The 23,184-nt window shown below is 41.1% G+C and overlaps 1 protein-coding gene across 6 annotated transcripts in view; it reads left to right on the forward strand.

Moving 5' to 3' along the window:
* Nucleotides 1-22,389, forward strand: part of SMG7 (SMG7 nonsense mediated mRNA decay factor) — a 65,770-nt gene extending 43,381 nt beyond the window's left edge. For 2 of the 6 annotated variants that reach the window (XM_033093755.1, XM_033093756.1), the window contains 15 exons: nt 2,189-2,351; nt 2,702-2,858; nt 5,530-5,600; nt 6,788-6,848; nt 9,121-9,240; nt 10,135-10,561; nt 12,326-12,470; nt 12,957-13,339; nt 13,963-14,334; nt 15,055-15,204; nt 16,905-16,985; nt 17,437-17,596; nt 18,261-18,431; nt 18,555-18,700; nt 19,704-22,389. In XM_033093755.1, the coding sequence (XP_032949646.1) occupies nt 2,189-2,351; nt 2,702-2,858; nt 5,530-5,600; nt 6,788-6,848; nt 9,121-9,240; nt 10,135-10,561; nt 12,326-12,470; nt 12,957-13,339; nt 13,963-14,334; nt 15,055-15,204; nt 16,905-16,985; nt 17,437-17,596; nt 18,261-18,431; nt 18,555-18,700; nt 19,704-19,817 (2,721 nt within the window). In that variant the 3' untranslated portion in view covers nt 19,818-22,389. The remainder of the gene's footprint in view (nt 1-2,188; nt 2,352-2,701; nt 2,859-5,529; nt 5,601-6,787; nt 6,849-9,120; nt 9,241-10,134; nt 10,562-12,325; nt 12,471-12,956; nt 13,340-13,962; nt 14,335-15,054; nt 15,205-16,904; nt 16,986-17,436; nt 17,597-18,260; nt 18,432-18,554; nt 18,701-19,703) is intronic. The other 4 variants (XM_033093757.1, XM_033093759.1, XM_033093758.1 and 1 more) reach the window with 3 other exon arrangements.
* The last annotated feature ends 795 nt before the right edge of the window (nt 22,390-23,184 follow it).

A 23,184-nucleotide genomic window follows, 5' to 3' on the forward strand; every position in this document is an offset into this window, starting at 1 on the left:
TGGGTGTATGTGGGCAGTTGCTAAAATACAGTTTGAAGTATCATTCCAACACTCTCAATTTAAACACAGTATGAGACAGATCTATTTTAAACCTTACCCCATACGGAAATAATCAGAAGAACTTTTCCGGAGTGAAATTTTAGCATCGTTGAGTAAAATATTCAAAAGTATTTCTATAGCACACGTAAGTAGTGTAAACGTCAGCGTTGTCTGTCTGACGAGCAATCTTTAGCTACTGAGCAGAGACGTTTCCCAAGTTGAGGTTCATTGAAGGATTAAGGCCTGAGATTTAGGAATTGAGATGCAAGCCTTGTTCTGTCTGTTAAAGGTGTGATTTTCTTAATGGTATTTAGTTCGGTGTTTTTCTCAACTGCTGTTTAAAGTAGTATCTGAGTAACATTATGTCCATTCCGATCTGATTTTGTTCCCACGGAGGCCCTCTGCTTACTATGGTACATTCTAAATTTTACGAAATTACACTGAACGATTACACATTTACTTCTAAAGGTGTGGGCTGTTCCGTCTCAAAGTGTTGATCAAGTACCTCCTGTGTACCATGCACTTTTCTAGGCTCTTGGAGATACAGGAGAGAACAAGACAAGTCTGTGCCTTCATGAACTTAGCTTACGTTCGCTAGGACTCAGGATGCATGCATATGCGTAATGCTTCTGTGCTCACACTAGGAAATCCTTTAAAGGGTTGTGATGCTGCTCTGTGGAACATTGCCTTCTAAAATAAATGCCAGTGCATCTGTAGATACAAGGCATACATTGCTGTATTATACTTGTAAGAGAAAATGCTTTCTGAAAAATACAAATTATTCTCATGCCAATATTGTGCATTTGTGTAAATAGTCTGCTTATCTAGAAGGTTGAATATAGAGATGGAAGGAGAAATTTTGTGGAGGAATTCTGGAGAAGGAATAGGATTTCAGGGCATTTTGAGGAAAGGAAAGAAGAATGCTGATGCCTTTGGGAAAAGACAGCCTTCTCAACGTAGCTATGAGAATGGCAGATGCAAGGAGGCCGAGAGACATGATAGGAAAAGGAGAGTGGACTAGAATTGTGTTTTCTCCAGTGATGATGTGAAAGAACTTGCTAAGACAATCATAGAACTTACTCTGGATATTTCAGATTCTTTGTGTGAATAGAAGAAAAAAATCTCAAAGGCAGCTCAGAATTTGTGAGATGGTAGGATTTCTTGTCACTGCCGGTTGAACTACAAGTAAGGTGATCTGTTTCCCACCATAAGGCAGTGAATCTCCACTGTCTGCAAAACTTCCCGGGGGAGGGAGGGAGGTTGACTTTGGCTAAAATGTAGAGTAAAGCCAGCACACCATCTCTGGTCACTATCAACTTTGTTAGGAACTTGTGTTTGAAAACTGTTTTATGTGGGAGTAATCTAAATGTACAGCAGACATTCAGGTAGGAGGGTGATTCAGTGAGTCCTTCCTTCTAGTGCTGGTTAGCAGGTCACGGTGAGCGCGTGGTAAGAAAAGGATTTGATGGTGAAGATGGTGCACGCACCTTCCTCTCGGGAGAATGTTAGTGTCATAATTTGTACAAATGCCTAACACACATCACTGATTGCTTTAGTGTATCATTTGCCATGTGTTCCAAAGTATGTCCATGCTAATTACCTCGTGTATAAATAAGTTTCTTTAACTGTGTCACGCCTGTGAAAGTAAGTGTTACGACAAATTTTGGAAGTCATGCGTTACGTACAAGAGTTCAGAAACATACGTTTTGAATCTTTTTGTTGGAAATTTTGTTTCTCACTATGTGCATCTACTTTCTAGTCATTGGTCCCAATTTACTATTTTAGTATGTATGCATCTCTTACAAAACAGCTTCAAACAGATGGAGGTGTATACATTTGTGGATGGATCCCCCAAACTTTCCTCAGACCATGTTAAAAAATACCTGGTTACTCAGGGGATAAAACTATTGTGAAAAACAGCTCTGTGGTGTCTGAGCTAATTCTTTTCAAGGTAAAGAGTGAGCGTGAGAAATGCCTGACCACGTTCAACAGGATTAAAATACTAGGATTAAGAATGGAACCGTTGACTCCTCTGTAATGCTGCTGTTCACCCACGTGGCTCTAAATGTAGACTGCCGGTTTAATTCTTGAGCCAGAGAGGGCTCCTGTTCTTGAAAATAACACGCAGAATTCCTGTCTTCTTTTACAGAGGCTGCTATTTCAAAAAGCTTTCAACTCTCAGCAGTTAGTTCACGTCACTGTCATTAACCTGTTTCAACTTCATCACCTTCGTGACTTTAGCAATGAAACGGAACAGCATAGTTACAGCCAAGATGAGCAGCTGTGTTGGACACAGTTGTTGGCCCTCTTTAGTGAGTATGAAGTCATTGAACTTTCTGTACCATCTTCTTTGGAAAGCATAACCTTAGACATTTTCATCAATGTAACAAAGCATTAGTGACATACAAGAAAGTCCTGTATGTCTTAATATTGAACCAGGAGGCCCAACCCCTAAGTTCTGTCCTTTATCTGCTGACACCTTCTCATCAGCTGTTTCTATACTATTTTTAACATGGGAAGGGAACTATCCTTTTAGAAAGAAGCTGTAAGATAGTTAAGTGTTAAGTAGAATACAGCAGAAGGTTCACAATGATATTTTAATTTCGACTGGTACCCAGATTCAAATATCGTACACTTTCTGAATACATTTTTTTTTTTTAAGTGTCTTTTCTTGGCATCCTGTGCAAGTGTCCTCTCCAAAACAAATCTCAGGAGGAGTCCTACAATGCCTACCCGCTTCCTGCAGTCAAGGTCTCCATGGACTGGCTGAGACTCAGACCCAGGGTCTTTCAGGAGGCGGTGGTGGATGAAAGGCAGTAGTAAGTATCTTAGAATTTCATGGTAGCTTGTGTGCTTTGTCTCTGCTATTCATAGATGCGTAGAAACTGCCTTCTAAATACAACATTTGAACAATGGGAGACTTTGTATTTTCCACCTACTCTTTGGAAATTGAACTGAAGACCTCTTTGTATGCATTTCCTTTATTTGTTTGAATTCTTCATGTGAGGCACAATCTAAAGGATTCTCTGACTCCCTTTGTGCACCCCCATTCCTGGTTGCTATCCTGGGGAAAAGGCATTTTTCACATTCCAAAATGAAATTGAAATAAAACCAGTTTGTTTCTTACCCATTACAATAGGCCCCAACTTTCTGTTTAGGGGTTAAAGGGAAGAGATTTTTACTTCTTCCATTATTTTCTATATAAGCTGTTTGATATTGCCTTATAGTAATACCCACTTGAGTTATATTTGTTTGTCTTAAGCAAAGAAGATTGGAGGTTATTTTGGTTCTCACCATTTTCTCCGTAATTGCTTCTCTGAACAGTTCTTACAGTTCTTAGGAACTATTGATTTTAGAGTGACAAATGAAAGCTTTCAGTTTACCGTTGATTGTAGGAAAACTTCCAGTAAGGCTTTGCAGTGAGTGGAAGTTCCTTGCCTGCATATTTTGATGGTGGATATGAGGAGGATCTCTGAAATTTCTGCTGTGTGGCCCAGCATGAAGGCCACACAGTGACCAAAGCCACTACCTAGAAAATTAAAATGACATCGCCACATTTGAGACACTGGGATCGCTCTATTTCTTAAAACTCTTTACTCTTCCCCTTAAGCCTACCTGTAAGCCCCTTCCCTTTTCACATTGTTCTGAGTTTAGCAACATCGCACAGCATGTCACCTTTTGATGCCAGTGTGGGTGTCACAAAGTCATGCCTACTTACAGACATTGCTTCCTGGTACAAAATTCTCACTGCTTGACCCAGAGGCTCGAGTTTTCCTTCCCTTGTGTAGAAGGAAACTTGAGAACCCAAACTTGTGTTTGGTTCAGTAAATTGTGTCAGAAATGCTGTGAAAGAAGAATTCTGTGTTTTGCATTTGCTTACAGAGTTTTCCTATTTATGGGCAGGGATGGGTTTTTCTGGTTTTTGGTTCTTGTACCACTTTTTGGTCCATTCTGTGCATTCCCTCTCCTTATGACAAAGGATGTTCAGCCAGAGCAATAACTTTATTTACCAACCATTTTCCCCTCTTTATTCCTTATTATGTACTCTTCCCCCTTCCTCCCATCAGATATATCAGAATCTTTAAAATTACGCCCTTGCAGGTATTTATTTCATTCCTAAATTATGTTACTACTCGTTTTAAAGACTAGTTAGTGTGGGGTATTTCTCTAAAAAAGTAGAGATTTTCCGTATATGTTTGATACATTAAAGTAATAGTCTTCATTTATGTCTTTGAAATAATGAAAAAAACAATCCCTTTTCCCTTTGTGAACTCAAAATTTTACATAAACAATCTACAGTTTCTGGCTTCTAGACCTTTTCCATTTTTAGAACTTGTTTTCTCCTGTACTTTTTTGAGAACATGTTATCTTAATCTAATATATATATGAAGTAGTGTTGTATTTTTTTTCCTTTGTAGAAAGCAAAATTAGACTCAAGTAACCCCAAATTGGGTAAAGCAATATATCATTAAGTCATCTACTCATTTTTTTCTGCAGTCTTTTTTCTTGAGATCTCATATTTGTTGCGTAAATGCATTGACATTCTAGTTTAATATTCCTTTTTAGGTTATTAACCTTCTTTTTCAACCTTCTCTTGTAATTTGTTATATCCCCAAATGCTTGTAGCAGACATTTATTCTTCAATGTTTGTTTCCTTATGTGTTTTTTCAGTATATATTCTTTTGTATTTCTTTTTAGTAATGTGTTCACATATTTCAATTTACAATTATTAGAAATAGTTGTCAACTTCAGTTTTTTTCCATGATGTGATTATTTACATCCAGTTTCTCTAACCTGGGCACATTACCCTAGCCTTTTTTTTAAATCACACTTTTCACGAACATTGGTTGTTACATATTGCAAGAAAAGTTTAATGTTATCTTAAGTAGAACGTGATTATTTTCAATCTTTTAAGTTAAATATTACAAATATATTTTTAATATTTCACAAACTCTCACAAAAATTGCCTGTGTTTTAGGAAACCGAGTTTAAAGGTAGGGATATTGTAACAATGTGTGTACTTCTTTTTTTTAATAAAGAAAAAGGCACGTTCATCAGTTTGAACAGAGAAGTTGATTTGACTGGTGTCACCGTACCCTTTCCCAGATTAACAACCAGCAGTGGGTTCCACAACTGATAATGGATGTAAACGCTCTATAAAAACAAAATCGCTGGTCAGAGTTTTCCCAGGAAATACCAATTTTCAGTGTTTAAAACTGAAAAATTATTTTCACTCGTTAAATTAGGAACCTAGGAAATGACCTGCAGTAGCAGGTCTCTGTCATGGAAATTTGACCCTTCTGGTATATCTTTTATTTAGGCATCTTGGAAATATGTTTCAGGAAATCATACAGTCTTTCAAATGCTGAAGCAAACATAAAATACATAAAGTCTAAGTCCAATAAGATAATATGTTCGTGGCTTGTTAGTGTTCTGGTTTCTCTTACGTAAAAATAAAAATAAAGTGTGAACTATCTCTTTAATTTACAGCATTTGGCCCTGGCTAATTTCTCTTCTAAATAGTTTCCATCCCCATGAAGAGGATCTTTCCAGTACTAATGGTAAGGGCTACCGTAACCTTGTGTTGTTCACATTGTTCTCCACCACCAACAGTGGGCTGAAGGCCAGAGAAAAATGCTTTTGTTCTTACATATTTGCTGTTAAATTCAATATCCCAGCAGTGACTTTGAACTCTACACTGATTAGGTGGGTGGAAGTAATGTTCTTCCAGTTCTTTCAGCAACTTATTCTCCCATTTAGCTACATTTGAATATAGGAGTCCAGAGTGCAACAGCTTCCAGTTGTTTCCCTCTTCTTTCCTTTCTCCTTGTTCTTATTATTTTCTTAAAAAGAACTAATGTGAAAATTACTCTATCAAAGTAATACCTGCTTATCACAGAACGTGTAGGACATACAAATATAAAGAACACAAGTGACCCATAGTTCTGGCGTGCGGAGATACCTTGTACTGCTCACATGATAGTGTATTTTCTATGGGCCTCTGTCTCCGGTGTGCATACATACACCTGTATGTGACTGGTATCAAATTCAGCTTTGTACTTGCTTTTTAAATTTAACTTTATATTGTTAGCATTTTCCTTTGTCATTTAAACATGTTGAAATATATATTTTTTTACTGGCTGCATAATATTCCATGCTGTGGATATGGCATAATTTATTTAGTCAGTGTCCATTTGCTTTAAAAATTTCCCCATTATAAATAATTAATTCTACACTGAACCGTCTGTACTTGACTCCTTTCTGATTATTTTTCCTCCATTAGATCAGTGCTTCTCAAGCATTCATTTACAAATGAATCACCTGGGACCTTGTGAAAATGCAGTTTATGATTCAGGGGGTTTGGGATATTGCCCAAGATGATGCATTTCTTACAAGCTCCCAGTGATGTCAGTCTTGTTGTTCAGTACGTGGGCATTACCGGGTCTGAGGCTATGAATTCTTGAAACTGCTAGGAAAACAGTCCTTCGTATCCATCCTCCTTGGCACTGAATGGTAGGTATTAGGATGATGGTTAGAGCCCGAAGGCAACATGCAGGGCTTTGACAGGTATGTTATTTTATCGGGATACTATAAAGAGCAGAGAACTGTGGGCATCATAGATAGTTTCTTTCTGTATAGAAGGTACTTGGTTTTGTTGTTGTTTGTTAGGTTTTAGTGAGCAGAATTCTGCTGAACAACAGTATTTTAATTAAAGTTTTTACAAATCTTGATTTCTATCCTTCTCTAGCAACACCACTTCCGGAGGAGTTTGAATTACAAGGATTCTTGGCTTTGAGACCTTCTTTCAGGTGGGTGGCAGCTGAAGGAGGTTTATTTTGTTGGTGGTGGTTGCAGTATTAAAAATTTAACAGGAATCAGGCTTGGGTGTAGAAACACCTTTGGTCTTTCCCAGCTTTGTGTTACTTTGCCAACAGCAACTAATAGTGAAAGTTTTTTGATGTAAAATGGATTTGTACAATGTCATGCCTTTAATTCCTGTGTAATACCAGTACTAAGTGCTTAAAAAATAGGGAGTAAAAGAAAATTGCTTCTTCCAAGTGGTATTTATTCACTTAATTCTACCTTTCATGCTGTTCTTGAAGCTACAGGGAGAGTCTCAGGAATGGGAACGAAATGTAACCCGAAGGATATCGCTTGACATTTTTATCAGTAATAAGGATAAAGCAATCTGTTTTTCTAATCATTCGCTTTTCCTGCTCGTTTCGGAGGAATAGCTTCTTACTCCTTTTCAAGTCAAACCCTTTCATCTGCGTCCTTGATTCCATCCCGTCCTACCCCCCCAAGAACCTTTACCTTGCTCCATCTGTCCATCTCGCTGTACATTGTATTAATATTTTCAGTATCTTTTAATTTTTTAAACAACCAATTACTTTTATTTTTTAAAATTTATTTATTTTTCATAAATTGTATTGGGGAATATTGGGGAACAGTGTGTTTCTTCAGCTCCAAGTCGTTGTCCTTCAATCTAGTTGTGGAGGGCACAGCTCAGCGCCAAGTCCAGTCGCCGTTTTCAATCTGTAGTTACAGGGGGCGCAGCCCACCATCCCATGTGGGAATATGAACCGGCAGCCTTGTTGTTGAGAGCTCGCGCTCTAACCAACGGAGCCATCCGGCTGCCCCCCAATTACTTCCTTTTAGCGTAGTATAACAACATTCAAGTATGCCCTGTTCTTTCTAAAAAGTAAAATTCACAATCTCATCTTTCTCTAATATTGCCCTTTCTCTTCATCACCAAAAAGAGCAGTGTGGGCTAATCTTACTGACTGCTTCACTCCCAGTTACTTCACAGCCTCCTGCAACTGAAATTCTCAGTGCTCTCCTAGTTACCTAGATTTTATTGCCTTCTTTACAGTTTTCATCCTATTTAATTTTCTCTGACATTGAGTCTGTTGGTCCCTTTTTTCATGAAACCTTTTTTTTAGCCTATGACACCCCTCTTCTTCTACCCTTAACACTCAGTCTCTTTCGTTCTTTTGTACTGTGTGCCTTGGAATATTGATGTTCTCCGGGTTCTTGCCCTTCCTTCCCACTCTACATTCTGGCTGGTGATCAAATCCATCCCTTTGTCTTGGATAGTTAAGTCCGAAATTTTCAATTCTGACTTCTTTCGGAGTTTTGGACTTACATTTCGAACAATCTGATCCCCCTTATACTTTTTAAATTTCAATGGGACCAAAAATGAGCTTATGTTTTCTTATTTGGTCAGCAAAATATGACCTTTCTGTATTTATCTGTGTGCCATTATCCACCTACACAAACAAGCTAGAAATCTGAGAAACTTTTATTTCTGTTAATCTTTCTCACCAAGTCTTTGTAATTCTGTGTCCAAAATGCCTCTTAGATTCAGTTCCTCCCATTTATTTACTCATAATTCAGGCTTTTATAACCATTAACCTGGAGTATACACAAGCTTCCTAATCAAGTTCCCTATGGAAAGTCCCTTTTCTATAGTCCATTGCTACCCTGCTTCCACAGTTACGTTTTTATAGACCTGATGATGCCCCCAGTTGTTCCAGTTCTTTTTTAGCTTGATATCCAAATGCTTCGCTTTTCAGTATATTTTCTATCACTATCCAATGCTTGTGTTTTCAACCATAGTTTCCACTTCCACACTCCTTCCCGCCAATACTTACGTCTACTCTACATTCACTGTGTCCTATTCTTGAATAGCTCTGTGTTTTCATTCCTCCAAAACTTCATCCATGCTATGCTTAGAACATTTCCTTTTCCTTTTTGCCTTCCCTTACCAACCTGAAGCACTGACCTGTGCCTGGCCAACGTCTAGCTGAGGTTGTCACTCTGTGAAATCTTTTCAGAGCTTATCAGTAGGAACTGACCCTCCTTTTTAACTTATAGTCGCTTATTCTTTGCATAGTGTCTTTTCTGCTTTGCTTCATTGAATTTAAAATCTTTGGGAATATAAATTTAAACAAATACAGTCTAAAGTAGCTAACCTGTATGGAAAAATCTGAAGCCATTTCAGTTAATTAAGTGATCTTGATTGCCTGGAAAATAGCTTTAGCAGTTTAATAATCTCTGACTTGCTTATATCAATTTTAGGAACTTGGATTTTTCCAAAGGCCATCAGGGTATTACAGGAGACAAAGAGGGTCAGCAACGACAGATCCGACAGCAGCGCTTGATCTCTGTAGGCAAATGGATCGCTGATAATCAGCCCAGGTATTCCTTATCGGACACACATACACACCCACCTGTTTTTTAGGCTTTGGTGTAATGCTATTGATTATAAACTCTGAGGTCAGAATGTTGGTAACAACAAATTATGACCTTGGTGATCATTAGTATACTCTTACATCTCTGTTCTCCTCATGACACTGCCTATTGTAGAGAAGTTGGCCTTGCCTCCTTGTTTATCGTGAGCTTCTGCTCTAATATATAAACATCTATGTAAATATGAGTCGTGTGTTCATAGTGATTTGTATTGACAGGGTCCTGGTGGTCAGTTGCAGTTAGGGCGGACCAGGATGGGGCTGGAGACTAAATACAAAGCAGGTGGAGTAGGTGGTGTAGTGGAGAGAGCACAAGTTTGAGTCAGATAGGTTTGAGTTCAGTTTCTGGTTCTGCTGCTGCTTTCCCAGGTGTGGGTCCTTGGGATCTCTCCTGTTGATTATAAGCTTTCCAAAGTTGGTAACTAATTCATACTCATTTTTGTACTGAGGTTCCTGTCATACTATAAGCACTTGAGTGGTTGCATGTGTGAATGTACTTAATACCTCTAAGTTTCCGTTTTCCCATCTATAAAATAGGAATTATAGATAGCTACTTCAAGGGCCTAATCTAGTGTTTAAAACATCCTCAGTAAATGTAGCTGTAATTATGGAAAACATTACAAGGGCACGGGAATGTGTTGTGATGTTATGTTAAGTGTGATGATGAGAATCTGAGTTTCTACGTAACTACTTTTTGTGTTACTTGAATGCACATTGTTACATCCTGCTTTTTCCAAAATTTTTGGGCTGGGAATTTTAGGACTATTGGATCCATACACAATTCGATTGTTACTGTTTTGTAGGTTTATGTTTTTCATATATGGATTTATTTTTACTTTTTTAGGCTGATTCAGTGTGAAAATGAGGTAGGGAAATTATTGTTTATCACAGAAATCCCAGAATTAATTCTGGAAGACCCTAGTGAAGCCAAAGAAAACCTCATTCTGCAAGAAACGTCCACGATAGAGTCACTGACTGCGGACGGGAACCCAGGACTGAAATCAGTGCTGTCTACGGGCCGAAATCTAAGCAACAACTGTGACACGGGAGAGAAACCCATGGTTACCTTCAAAGAGAACATTAAGCCACGAGAAGTGAACAGAGACCAAGGAAGAAGTTTTCCTCCCAAAGAGGTGAGAAGGGACTATAGCAAAGGAATAACTGTAACTAAGAATGATGGAAAGAAGGACAACCACAAGAGGAAAACAGAAACCAAGAAATGCACCTTAGAAAAGTTTCAGGAAACAGGAAAGCAGAATGTGGCAGTGCAGGTAAGCTGTATTTGAACTATAAAGCAGGTAGAGGAAGGCTCCCACAAAAGGCAAGATTTTTCATTTTGTTCTTGAAGCCTGGAGAATTGGCTGTTCAGGAAGCTTGACTGCATTCTTCGAGTGTTGCTTAGTGAGGTTGTGTAAGAGCTACAGTAGATGCTGTGTTTCCCCGAAAATAAGACCTAGCCGGATAACCAGCTCTAATTCGTCTTTTGGAGCAAAAATTAATGTAAGACCCGGTCTCATTTTACTATAACATTTTACTATATGAATTTTTGCTCCAAAAGACACATTTAGAGCTAATTCAGCTAGGTCTTATTTTCGGGGAAACATGGTGGTTACTTCATCAACTCTTGAGAGTTGTCATGGGAGTGAAAAGAGTCTCAACCTGTTTGACATTTTTGTCAGTGCTCTTCAGTTGAAGTGGTTTGAAATGACCAGTTGCAGAGCTGTCAGTTCAGCAAAGACCTATTTTCTTTGGAAGGTATAATCACCATTTGCTAATGCCATAGTGAGAAATTCAGGGTCTTTATAGATCCAGTAGAACCGAGAGTATATTAAGGCTTATACAGTTTTTCTCACTATACAAAAAAAATACATTCTTAGAAAATGATGAGGCTCTTTTCCTTGACATTTAGACCTGTCCCAGCAGTAGCATTATAACACTTCACTGGTACCCTGGCTCATGGGAATTTTTAAAGCAAGAACCCAAGTCTCCTGCTGGGAACAGATAAGCACTGCTCATTATTTGAGACCTGGGGGGTTTTGTTTGTTTGTTTGTGACTACATATAAAAGGGTCTTTACTCTGCTGATTTTATTAATACTTACCATTAATGTTTGAGTAAGTGCCTGAGTAGCCATTTGATTTTTTAACACATTTTGGTAAATACATTTGTTTGCAGTAAGCAGGAGAAACCCTCCATTTTTGAAGGCTGCTTGTAAATAAACGGTACCTTCAATGTATTTCCCTTACAGGATTTTTATTGGGAAAGGGAGAAATAAGAACATAATAGTTCCCTTTTAAGATTAATAGTAGGGGAGAAACAAAGAGAGAAAGACATGGTAGAAATTGAGAAAAGGCATGAAGAGAGACAGGTGCTGGGGAAAAGCATGGGGATAACCAAGTGAACTATATAAAGCTGAAGAATTAGTGTCTTAGGGATAAAGAGCTCAGCCTTTCCTGCCTGCTCTACCTCTGTTCTCTACAACTGTTTCTCAACAAGGTCCAGACTGAAAAAAATCTCCTTCCCTGTCACTCATCCCTCTTAAATCTGCCTATAGATGATTAAAGAGAGCCTGACAGTGGGCAATACATTACCACCCTCTACCTCATCCTTAGCTTTCTAGAAATGGTACTTGTTTTCCCTCATTTATATATGTTATATAATGAATTAGAGTATAAAGCGCCCTGGGACCCATAACAGCTGGCTTAAGATCGATCATAGGCAAATTTTTTAACCTGTTGGCATCAGGTATCTCATTTGTAAAACAAATGAGCTCCGAGGTCCTTTGCATTTTATTACTTTCATGATTTTGTGAAAGCAAAATAATTACACTAGTAAAACAAAGCATATCTGTCTTTTATTGGACAATTAAATAATTTATTTTGATTTTCCTCTTTTTAATTTAGGTGAATTTAACTATCTTCAGCATATACTTTTTTTTGGACATAATGGTATTTTAGATACTTTCTTACAGTAGGTGCTTCTTTCTAATAATTTTGAGTTTCAGAATTATCATAGTTTTGCTTCTGTTGGTCATAGGTAAAATCCCAGACAGAACTAAGAAAGACTCCAGTGTCTGAAGCCAGGAAAACACCTGTAACTCAGACCCCAAGTCAAGCAAGTAACTCCCAGTTCATCCCCATTCATCACCCTGGAGCCTTCCCTCCTCTTCCCAGCCGGCCAGGTAAGTATGTTTTGTCATTTCTTCTACTTGATGCCATCTGTATAGGAGTTCCTGTTCATTCATTGAGTAATTTATGCGTTTACCAGACTGATATTACTATGCCATAATGTTAAAAGGTAGAAGGAAGTTTTCTTCTCCCTAATGCTTATGAAATTATTTTTGAGCCATTTCTCTGCAGTTTACATACAAGTGCATATTTGTTATCATGAAGGAATTCCCATCACTAAACATGGCATGTAAGAAACCACCTTTAGAACATTCCAGTTACTTCATTGGATAGAAGTAGCAGCCAATGGTGTATATTTATACTTGAAAGGGAGTTAAGGATTTTCACTTGATCAGTGTTACTTGATGGTTGATCCCTACCTTTTATAATTTATGAGAAGACCTCTTCCCTATTCTACCCTACCCCCAAATGACTTAGTATTTCTGCCTTTCTTTTGTGAAGTTTCTTAAGAACTAAATCTGTCTTCTTCTGTTTTGAAGGTTTCCCGCCGCCGGCATATGTTATCCCCCCTCCTGTGGCATTTTCTATGGGCTCAGGTTACACCTTCCCAGCTGGTGTTTCTGTCCCAGGAACCTTTCTTCAGCCTACAGCTCACTCTCCAGCAGGAAACCAGGTGCAAGCTGGGAAACAGTCCCACATTCCTTACAGCCAGCAACGGCCCTCTGGCCCAGGGCCAATGAACCAGGGACCTCAACAACCACAGCCACCTTCCCAGCAACCCCTTACATCTTTACCAGCTCAGCCGACAGCACAGTCTGCAAGCCAGTTGCAGGTTCAAGCTCTCGCTCAGCAACAACAGTCCCCCACAAAAGCCGCGCCAGCTTTGAGGAAAAGCCCTCCTCACCACTCAGGGTTCCAGCAGGTAGGTCATACATGTGTATCGTCCGCTGAAATAGGACGAGGAGGCTGAAATTGTTCCGTGTTTGGTTAATTCAGTACCAGTTAGGCTTTCACCTAGTTGCTTAGACTTGTAATGATCCTGGTAATACAGAAGAATTCTTTTTGCTGTTTAGAAAGTTCCGATGTTTTCCTTTCTACTTTTGTAAAGGATAGTAGATCTTAACTACCATTCTTTGAAAAGGATTTTCTGTAAATAATTCTCTCCCATTTGAACATAAACTATAGAAGGGAAGTCGAATCATAATGTTGAAGTGTTAAGAAAGAAGTGACATCAGTTTGTAATACTGTCATCCCCACGGCACTTGAAGCAGAGAGGAGACAACACACACACACACACACACACTCATTCATTTATTCATTAAACCCCTTAAATAATTGAATTGAAAGAGAACATGGGCTCAGTAGCCATTATCTGTCCCCAGAGAGCTCTGTGAATTAAAAAACCTAAAGGGTGAAGGAAACTGCCTCATGGCCTAGAGTTTTGTTGATGGTAAAATCTCTCAGTTCATTCTGTGATTTCTGAGTACTGAGCGTAAGTAGCACTGCATTTTATCCTCGTCTTATTGACAGGCGTCTCTTTTTTAGTATCAGCAGGCAGATGCCTCCAAACAACTGTGGAACCCCCCTCAGGTTCAAGGCCCATTAGGGAAAATCATGCCTGTGAAACAGCCCTACTACCTTCAGACCCAAGACCCCATAAAACTGTTTGAGCCGGCATTGCAACCTCCTGTAATGCAGCAGCAGCCTCTAGAGAAAAAAATGAAGCCTTTTCCCATGGAGCCATATAACCATAATCCCTCAGAAGTCAAGATCCCAGAATTCTACTGGGATTCTTCCTACAGCATGGCTGATAACAGAGCTGTGATGGCCCAGCAAGCAAACATGGACCGCAGGGGCAAGCGGTCTCCCGGAGTCTTCCGTCCAGAGCAGGACCCTGTACCCAGGATGCCATTCGAGGTGTGTGTCTTTCCCATCACCAGGCACGTCTGAGATGGGGCTGTGTATCTTGACTTTCTTAAGGAGCTGTCTGTAAAGGTCACTGTGACTCATCAGTGCTGTAGAATGCTGCTGAGCCCCGGGCTCCTCCTCACACTGGCACAGCACGTTTGATTTGGGGGAGTGGAAGAATTCTAGAACTGGTTTTGAACTGTGATGGTCTGGCAGAGAAATCAGATGCAGAAGTCTCTAACACCGCATGTTAGAGAATTCTGAGACAAAGGTCCCCTCCCTTGGGCTGAATCATCTCAGTTTAAAAGTAGGTTTAAACAATTTGCTTTTTGAGAAGAACGAACTCAACCAGTTATCTTTGGTAGTGGAGTTCCCCTCCCTTGTCCTTTTTATTCAGGAGAAACAGGTATATGTTTGTAACTTTAAAAAGAGCTGTTTCTCTGCTAGCACAAGATACGCTCATCACCGCTCCCTTGTGTTGTTTTACTCACTAAACACATAAACCTTTTATGTTCTGCTCTGTCGGTATTTTTGCTTTGTGTTATCTTGATCTTTCTCTGCCACTGTCCTTGTGTCGCTTTGCTCTGTGTTTCAGAGGCGTTTCCTCTTTGCATAATACTGTCTCACTGTTAATTACTTCTTCCTTCTCGACTTTATTGCCTTCATCCCCCTAATCATGTGCTTTTGTCACCCCTTATTGCATCTCACTGTGATCCTTTCTGTCACTAGGACCCCAAGGGCTCCCCTCTGCTTCCTCCGGACCTGTTAAAGAGTCTGGCTGCCTTGGAGGAAGAGGAAGAGCTGATTTTTTCTAACCCTCCTGATCTTTACCCAGCTCTGCTGGGGCCTCTCGCCTCTCTTCCTGGAAGAAGCCTCTTTGTATGTATTTGACATAATTCTTCTTGCTCTAACCCCAGCTCCTTTTCTGAGCTTATGTAGTACTTGGAACAGGTGATTTCTTCTTTTGGGGGTTTTTCCTTCTTTACAGAATTGTAAAACTTATCTCCCGAAGGACCAGCTAACCTTCAAATGGTAGTAGATCATGGCAAAACATTTCTGACTCCCTAGTTCCCCCAAATCTTAGAGTCATAGCTTGGTTAGAAGTGTTACCAGAAAGCCTCCTGCAGGACTGGTCACACACAGGATGTGATGCTGGCAAATTAGCTTACTTTTCAGGTGGCACTTCCATCTGGACCCAGGAATTTCAAGTGTCATTTAATTTTATTTAGGAACAGTGAGATTTTTTCCTCTTCTACTCAAGTTATGATGTGAAATAATGTTCTAGATTTTTTTACTGACATTATTGAGCTCTTTTCTGTTTGATTAACTGAGAGCCCTAATCTAAATTAAGAGATAGAATTATAAACAGAATGAGTAAAAATGAAGAGGATTCTATTGCTAAATGGTGTTCGGGTGCCATAAATGAGTGAATACAGAGATAAATAACTAGAATGACACAAAATAAAATCTAAGAGCTGATTACTGGCGGATTTTAAAAATATTCTTCTAGAACCTAGTCTGCACATCAAAGCATGTCACTCTGTATGACTGTCAGGGTTTATATTTTACTAAGATGAGGGAGTATAAGAAAAATGTATACTGTAAGGTTTTTTCCTCCTTCCTTCACTCCATCATAATAAAATGGAAAATGGTTCTGAGTTTTAACTTTCTTGCTGTTTCTTTCCCATAAACCCGAGGCAAGAAAACATTTACGTATAAGATTAAAATGCATTGATTTTAGTATTAGGGAAACAAAAGCTTAATGGTACCCAGAAGTTTCCCTGGCCCTTGAGGCTCCCTTAAGAATTTGCCTGGGTGAGTGGCCATAGAGAGCTACCACTTTTTCCCCCAAGTTAGCAGAAGTAAAAGATCCCCTAAAAACGGAAACAGTAGCAGTGCCCTGACAGCACCTAGGGCCCACCTGCCCAGCTGCTGCCTCTGTTTTGCCGGCCTGGCTGGGGAGCCTGGGGAGTGTCTCTGTCCACCTGTGTCCTAATCCCTTAGTTCCTGTTGCGCTTCCCCTTCCTGTATTTAACAGTGTTAAAGATACAGTGTGTGTGCAAAAGTGCCTTGCGTGTAGTAGGTATTTAATAAGTGCTTTGCTGATCAACTACTCACAACATCGGAGATTCAGCTTTTTCAAAGTCATTAATGTCACAGTTTTAAAAACTTGGGGAGAAAACAGTGCCAGATCAGTTCAGCCTCTTGTTTTGAGAGTATTTGAAATGTAACTATTGGTTGGCAAGGGGATTCCTGAGGTTTGTGCCTAGTAAACGCTCAGAACTGCCATTTGCCAGGGTCTCTGGTCCCTGCCAGGGTCTCTGTGCTAGATTCGAGGTACTGATCAAGGAGGGAGGGCTCTGTCCAACTTGTCCGTGGCCATGGCACTTAGCTGGTGTCATGGTGTTAACAGATTTGAAATTCACATCTTTTAAGTCTTACCTTGTACACAAGGGGTGAGTACAAGTATGCTTAAAGTGTAGTCTCTTACTCTGGGTGAATAGTAGTCTCTTACTCTTAAGATGAATAGAAAATGGAAGGCATAATTTAACTCCCTTTTGTTTTCCGGGACTATGAAGAAATCCTTACTGGAGAAGCCCTCCGAGCTCATGTCACATTCATCCTCTTTCCTGTCACTCACCGGATTCTCTCTCAATCAGGTGAGTAAACAGTGAAGGGTCCTGTTTTCATTTTAGGCTCATCTTTTCTTTCTGTGCTATTTAAGTACATCTGTTTTTCTCTTTCCTTTCTCATTCATATACTGACATCTCCTGGATATTGGATTGTATCCCCTCTCCCTCTGATTGGCGTACACTAGAGACTTGTATAAGTTTGAACCCTTTAACTTATCATTAATAGTGAAATGCGTAGGCCTCTGTTCAGCCAAATAAATTATTTAAACTTTTTAACCTGGGTGGTTTACATTGACGGAGCCAAATTAATGAGTAAGGGAAAATGAATTTAACAGGAAAACTAAAAACAAAAGCCTTCGAAAGTTTGTCTTGGTAAGAAAAGCTTCAGGTGTACCAAGCATCCGTGAAATGAGCGTAGCATTTTCTTAAATCGTTTTTCTTGGAGTGTGTCTATAACTTGTGTGTCGTTGTCTTTCAGGAAAGATACCCCAATAGCAGTGTGTTCAATGAGGTATATGGGAAAAACCTGACAACCAACTCCAAAGCGGAACTTAATCCTTCAATGGCCCCCCAGGAAACATCACTGTACTCCCTTTTTGAGGGGACTCCGTGGTCTCCATCACTTCCTGCCAGTTCAGGTATTGGACTAGTCTTTAAATTATAGACCCTGCACTCCCATTGATTAAGAGTTACTATGATTTTGTAATTATAAATATTTTAGGTGTTTGTTTTTTTTTTAAGTAACTTCGAAGGAAAATAGATAAAAAGCCTGATGAGGCAGTTTACGTAACAGATGCCACTAGAAAAGCTTTTTCACGTCCTCAGTAAACCATCAGAATTGTAAGGCAGAAAAATACGGATTCTGTCTTAAGGTTTTCAGCTGTTTTTTAGTTTTGTTTGTAGATATTTATTCTTTGCAAGAAAAGTTGCACTTTTTAAAATAGAAATTTTTTTTCCATCCCTATTTTATACATGGAGTCTGATCTAATAGTATTAAGGTTCAGCAATTCTATTTCTGACAAAGAAGACCTTACCTGAAACAGGCGTGCCACATTAGGGCATGCCCTAGACAAAATTGTCTACTGTTTTGTTTTGTTCTAGGGCAAGGAGTGTGCCTTGGATGTGTGCGATGAAACACACGTGTGCATCTGGCAGACTCCCTTTTGGGCCCTTACTTCGCCTTTCCTCCTAAGCTCTGTGATTATTTTTAGTAGAATTGAAGTGCTACAGGAAACTTTAGTTTTCGGTATGTTTGTGAAACATCTTGTCTATTTAGTGCCCTATTTTGCTGTTGTTTAATAGATCATTCAACACCAGCCAGCCAATCTCCTCATTCCTCTAACCCAAGCAGCCTGCCAAGCTCCCCTCCAACCCACAACCATAATTCTGTTCCATTCTCCAATTTTGGACCCATTGGGACTCCAGATAACAGGGATAGGAGAGCCGCAGATCGGTGGAAAACTGATAAGCCAGGTGAGATCCAGACTTCACTGCCTCGCAGGAGTGACACAACTTACTCTGTCTTTCCCCGGCTTTCGGCATTTGGCAGTGAAGGAACATCTTCTTGAATCCTTCTCATCTCTTTTCATCCCTTAGCCATGGGTGGGTTTGGCATTGATTATCTCTCGGCGACATCATCCTCTGAGAGCAGTTGGCATCAGACCAGCACTCCAAGTGGCACCTGGACAGGCCATGGCCCCTCCATGGAGGATTCCTCTGCTGTCCTCATGGAAAGCCTAAAGGTGAGTGGGCTTCAGGAACAAGAACCACAGAGATGTCTCCGCTTTCGTTTACATAAAGAGCTAGGCCTGCTCCGAAGGCCCTTAGAACTGATTGCTAGTCAAAGTTCTAGAAACATAGCTTGCCTTACAAGATTCTTGAACAGGATTTTCTTTTTTTATTTTTGTAATTTGTGAATTCACTTAGTGATAAAGCAGTTATCTTCAGGGGAATAGAAACGCAGAGGTCTTAGTTGCATTCTAAGGTTAAGAAAATTCTGATTCATCATGGCATGTTTGATTTCAGCCTTTTCTGAGCAAGTAAAAGAAGGGTATCTAATTTTTAAAAATGTTTTGTTTGCCTAAAACCTTTAGTGTAAATACTTTGTGGTCCCTTATGGTGCTGAGTTATTTTTTGTTGTTTGTTTGTTTTTAATTTTTTATTGGGGAATGTTGGGGAACAGTGTGTTTCTCCAGGGCCCATCAGCTAAAAGTCGTTGTCCTTCAATCTGGTTATGGAGGGCGCAGCTCAGCTCCCAAGTCCAATCTCCATTTTCAATCTTTAGCTGCGGGGGGGTGCAGCCCACCACTCCATGCGGGCGGGAATTAAACCAGCAACCTTGTTAAGAGCTCGCACTCTAACCAACTGAACCATTCGGTCACCTCTCCGGAAGCTCAGTGGCAGCTTGTCCTCTTCAGTCTAGTTGTGGAGGGCGCAGCTCACTGACCCATGTGGGAATCGAACCGGCAACCCTGTTCAGAGTTCGCGCTCTAACCAACTGAGCCATCTGGCCCCCCTGGAGCTGAGTTTTACTAAAAAGACGTTTCAGGTGTAAAATGGTCTTCAATGGGAAATAACTAGTGTCGACGACAGTCTCACAGTGACTTTTTCTAATAGCTGAATTTTTTTTTAGGGGTGGGGATCTTGGGACATATATGCCTTTATATTTGGCTGGGATTGAAAAACAAATCCTTTCAGACAAGCAGGCCTTTGCCCTCCGCTGACGAGCTCTGGGCTGTTTTTCAGTCTATCTGGTCCAGTTCCATGATGCATCCTGGACCATCCGCTCTGGAGCAGCTGTTAATGCAGCAGAAGCAGAAACAGCAGCGGGGACAAGGCACCATGAACCCTCCACACTGAGGTCACAGTGGCAACCCTGGGAATGGAGGCTCCATAAACCATGGCATGTTGGGTTTGCAGGACTGGCCCACACAGTCCCCTGCAGGTGGCAGCCCTCTTTTCTGTTTTTTGCTGTCGAGAGGGTGTAAGCGTTCCACCAGCCCGCTGAGTGTGCACGAAATGTCCGCAGTGCAACAAAAAGTAAAACCACCAGGAACTCTCCGTCCCCCCGGGGCCTTCCGGAGGGAGAGAGGAACTGCTGTTTGTGTCACTCGGTTACCTGATATCACCGCCTCTCACCTCTCCACTGTGCATGTCCCCAGCCACATGGGAAGTGAAAGCTGAGAAGGGAAGGCAGATGGGAGAAGCCAATGGGAACTTCTCAGTCGTCCTTTTTTCCTCTTTGGGGAATAAAATAGGAATCCATTAATGATTACTTTGCTGACTGAGAATGTAGTAGAAATTATTCCTAAACATCTTTTATTATTGTTATTACTCTCAGTAGTAAAAAAAAAAAAAAAAATCACACTGAATTCTTCCATACACAGATGTGCTTCTTCTAGTCAGTGTGTAGCAAGGAAAGCCCCGTTCACTGCCCCTGAGAGGTTGGTGGTGACAGGATGGGGAAACGGACCTCTTCAGCCAGTGGAAGTGTTTCACAAGGGCGAGTCCAAGGCCTCAGCTCTCGCTCAGAAGGTTCTAGTACGCCCTCCTCTGGCCTGGAGACTCCAGCAGGAAATGCCCTTCACTCTGTAGGTGCTCGAGCCCCAATCGAGGAGGCAGTGTCGGTGGTGGTGCTGGGCCGGGCTAGCAGACGACTGCTGTAGGGTTTTAAATGAACATTTTTGATTCCTGTACATTTTGCAGTAGCAGAGCAAGCAGTCTCACAGAAGGCAGGCCAGTCCACGTATGGCCTGATGTTTTCATAGGTAGAAGCTTTCAGTGTGGTTATTTTTTGTTTGGGTGGTTTCTGTGCCCCTGTCCTCCCCACCTGCTCCTGGCCCTGCCCCCATCCCTTTCCTGCCCTATGCTGTATGCCAGTAATTGTTTTTACTCCTCATGTGTGCAACATCTCGCCAAGAAGCGGCAGCATGGGGTCCAGCAGTTGGGGCCCACACGACAGTCTGAAGAGGAAGGAAGCGGCGGCCTCGGCACGGCCCGCAGAGGGGCCGAGCGCCCGCCCAGCTGCAGTCTTCCAACCTCCACTTTCAGAGTGAAGTTCAAGGCAACGCGGACACGTGCATGCGTCGTGCACAGGAGAAAACACAATGAAGTCCATTCTGGGAAAGGCGGAAGAAAGGAACATAAACTTATTTGATATTTATTAGAAGGAAGGAGGACTGAAAGGTTCTCGTGTAGAAACCGAAGGACAGCATTTCTGTTAGTCATTTCCTGGAAAAGTAATATTTTAAGGGGAAATTATGGAAACAATCGAAATGTCCAATTGCTGTGCTAGTGGTAGGGTTTCTTTTCTGCGAGGTCTTTCCTTTGTGTGTGTGTGAGTGTTGGTGTGTGCGCACACACCTGTCTGCTCTCCCGGAAGGGCGGGGTGGTGTGTCTGACTGTATGGTGTTACTGTGGGACTTCAGAGCTGGAAAACGGCTGCAGAGCAAAGCACATCCAGGAGCCACCGGTGTCACTGGAGTCTGGGCCACGCCAGCAGTGAGAAGGGGGGAGATTCATGCTTGTTGCTCTTCAGAGAGACAGTGGTTGGAGTCCCACATGCTGGCGTTATCGCGCTCTTAGTTTGATGTGGTGTTTGGGGTTTATTTTTGTTTTTGTTTGGGGTTTTTTTTTTTTTTGTTTCTTTTGGAAGGTCTAAAAAGGTGAAGCCCCCCTGCCCCCCACCCAATGGCAATATGCAACCCTTTGTGCTTCTCTCCGTCCCCAGCCCTGTGTCCACCTTTTTCCCCATCCCTCCCTCCCAAGCCTCTGTCCTGCTACCTTTACCTACTGTGTGAGTTTGAGCTCTGCATTCAGCAGCTGCAACATTCCTGACTGTCACTGAGTCTTGCACCCTAGACCCGCTAGCTACCCAGGTTCCCATCTCACTCCCAGCAGCGCCCACACCCATCTGCAGCCCCATTTCTGCATGAGAAGTTGGTGTTGGGATGTTTTCTGACTCTTGGGGCGGGGCTCCTCGGCTTCTCCTCCTCAGTGTGGAGTAATGAGGGAGAGGAGAATCTTCATCAGAAAATGGTTTTGTGTCGTCAGCTTTCCTTTGTGTTCTGTTTTGTTTGGGGTTTTGTTTAGTTTTGTTTTGCTTTGGTCTGTCTGTGCAAGACCTGCAGCTGCTGAAATCAGCTTTGCCTTTAATTAAACCACGTTCTGTCCAACCAGATCTGTGTAGAGATGGTCTCTTTTCTACCCTAAAAGAAAATCCAACTTGAAAAGCAAGAATTTAAACTACTCAGAAGTCATCTAGAAGAAAGCAAAGATGGTCAGAATTCAAACATGCTTCAGGGTTATTTTTGCTTCCAGTAGCATTCCAGACCAGTATGCATTGTACGGAAAGGGATGGGTAGAAGGAAACTGTCAAAATGATTTTATTTAATAAATAAAGAATGGCTTATGCAAAGGAGTTAACACCCACCATTTTTATCCCTGTTGTCTCTGTTTATAAGCAACTCAGAGATAGTTTATCCTTTTGGCCCATAAAATGCACTAAGTCTGAGCAACAGTAAGTATTCTTAGCCTGTTTGGAGTTGAATCGTCAGCAGTGGCCGTCGGAAACCAATGCCGTAGCGCTCCAGTCTGCGCGTTCACACTGCCCAGCTATCCTTTGCCTCGGTGTTGATTCAGTCTACACCTCATTTCCTAACTCTGCTTTTCACAAGGACCTACACCAGAAAATTAACAAAGCCGCGTATACTCTACAAGACGGGAGGGAGGCGCGGGACTGAGGCCAAGCCCTAAGGAATCTGTCTCCCAAGGTAACCCTGAGAAACAGGCCATTTGGTTAGGTGATAACCAAAATAAAACCAAAGCGTTCTATCGTGGGTACTGGTGTTATGTGTATTATAAAATGTTAACTAATGGGATACTACAAACCAGCTGGCTTCCTGAACACAGCTTCTTTTCGTCACTTGTGTTAGTGGCAGACACTCAGTATTGAACTTTTAACAAGTGTTCCTGTCTGAGAAGGCACGAAGGGATGGAATTCTAGTAGGATTTTAATTCTCTATGGAATTGAAAGTTGTATTCCATGGGAACTGAACTCAGCCTGGGTTCCGTTTAAGCAACGAGACTTAACAAGAAACGTTCATTTCGTGTGCGCGCCTTTTGAATGACGTGCAGGCTTCCTCAGGCCCCCGGAGTCCGACTGTTACAGCCGTAGTTGTTCACACTGAGACCTGCACTCTGAGTGGCTTGTTTTTCTACATGTTTT

The sequence above is a fragment of the Rhinolophus ferrumequinum genome, chromosome 22 (genome assembly GCF_004115265.2).
Source record: "Rhinolophus ferrumequinum isolate MPI-CBG mRhiFer1 chromosome 22, mRhiFer1_v1.p, whole genome shotgun sequence".
Lineage (NCBI taxonomy): Eukaryota > Metazoa > Chordata > Mammalia > Chiroptera > Rhinolophidae > Rhinolophus > Rhinolophus ferrumequinum.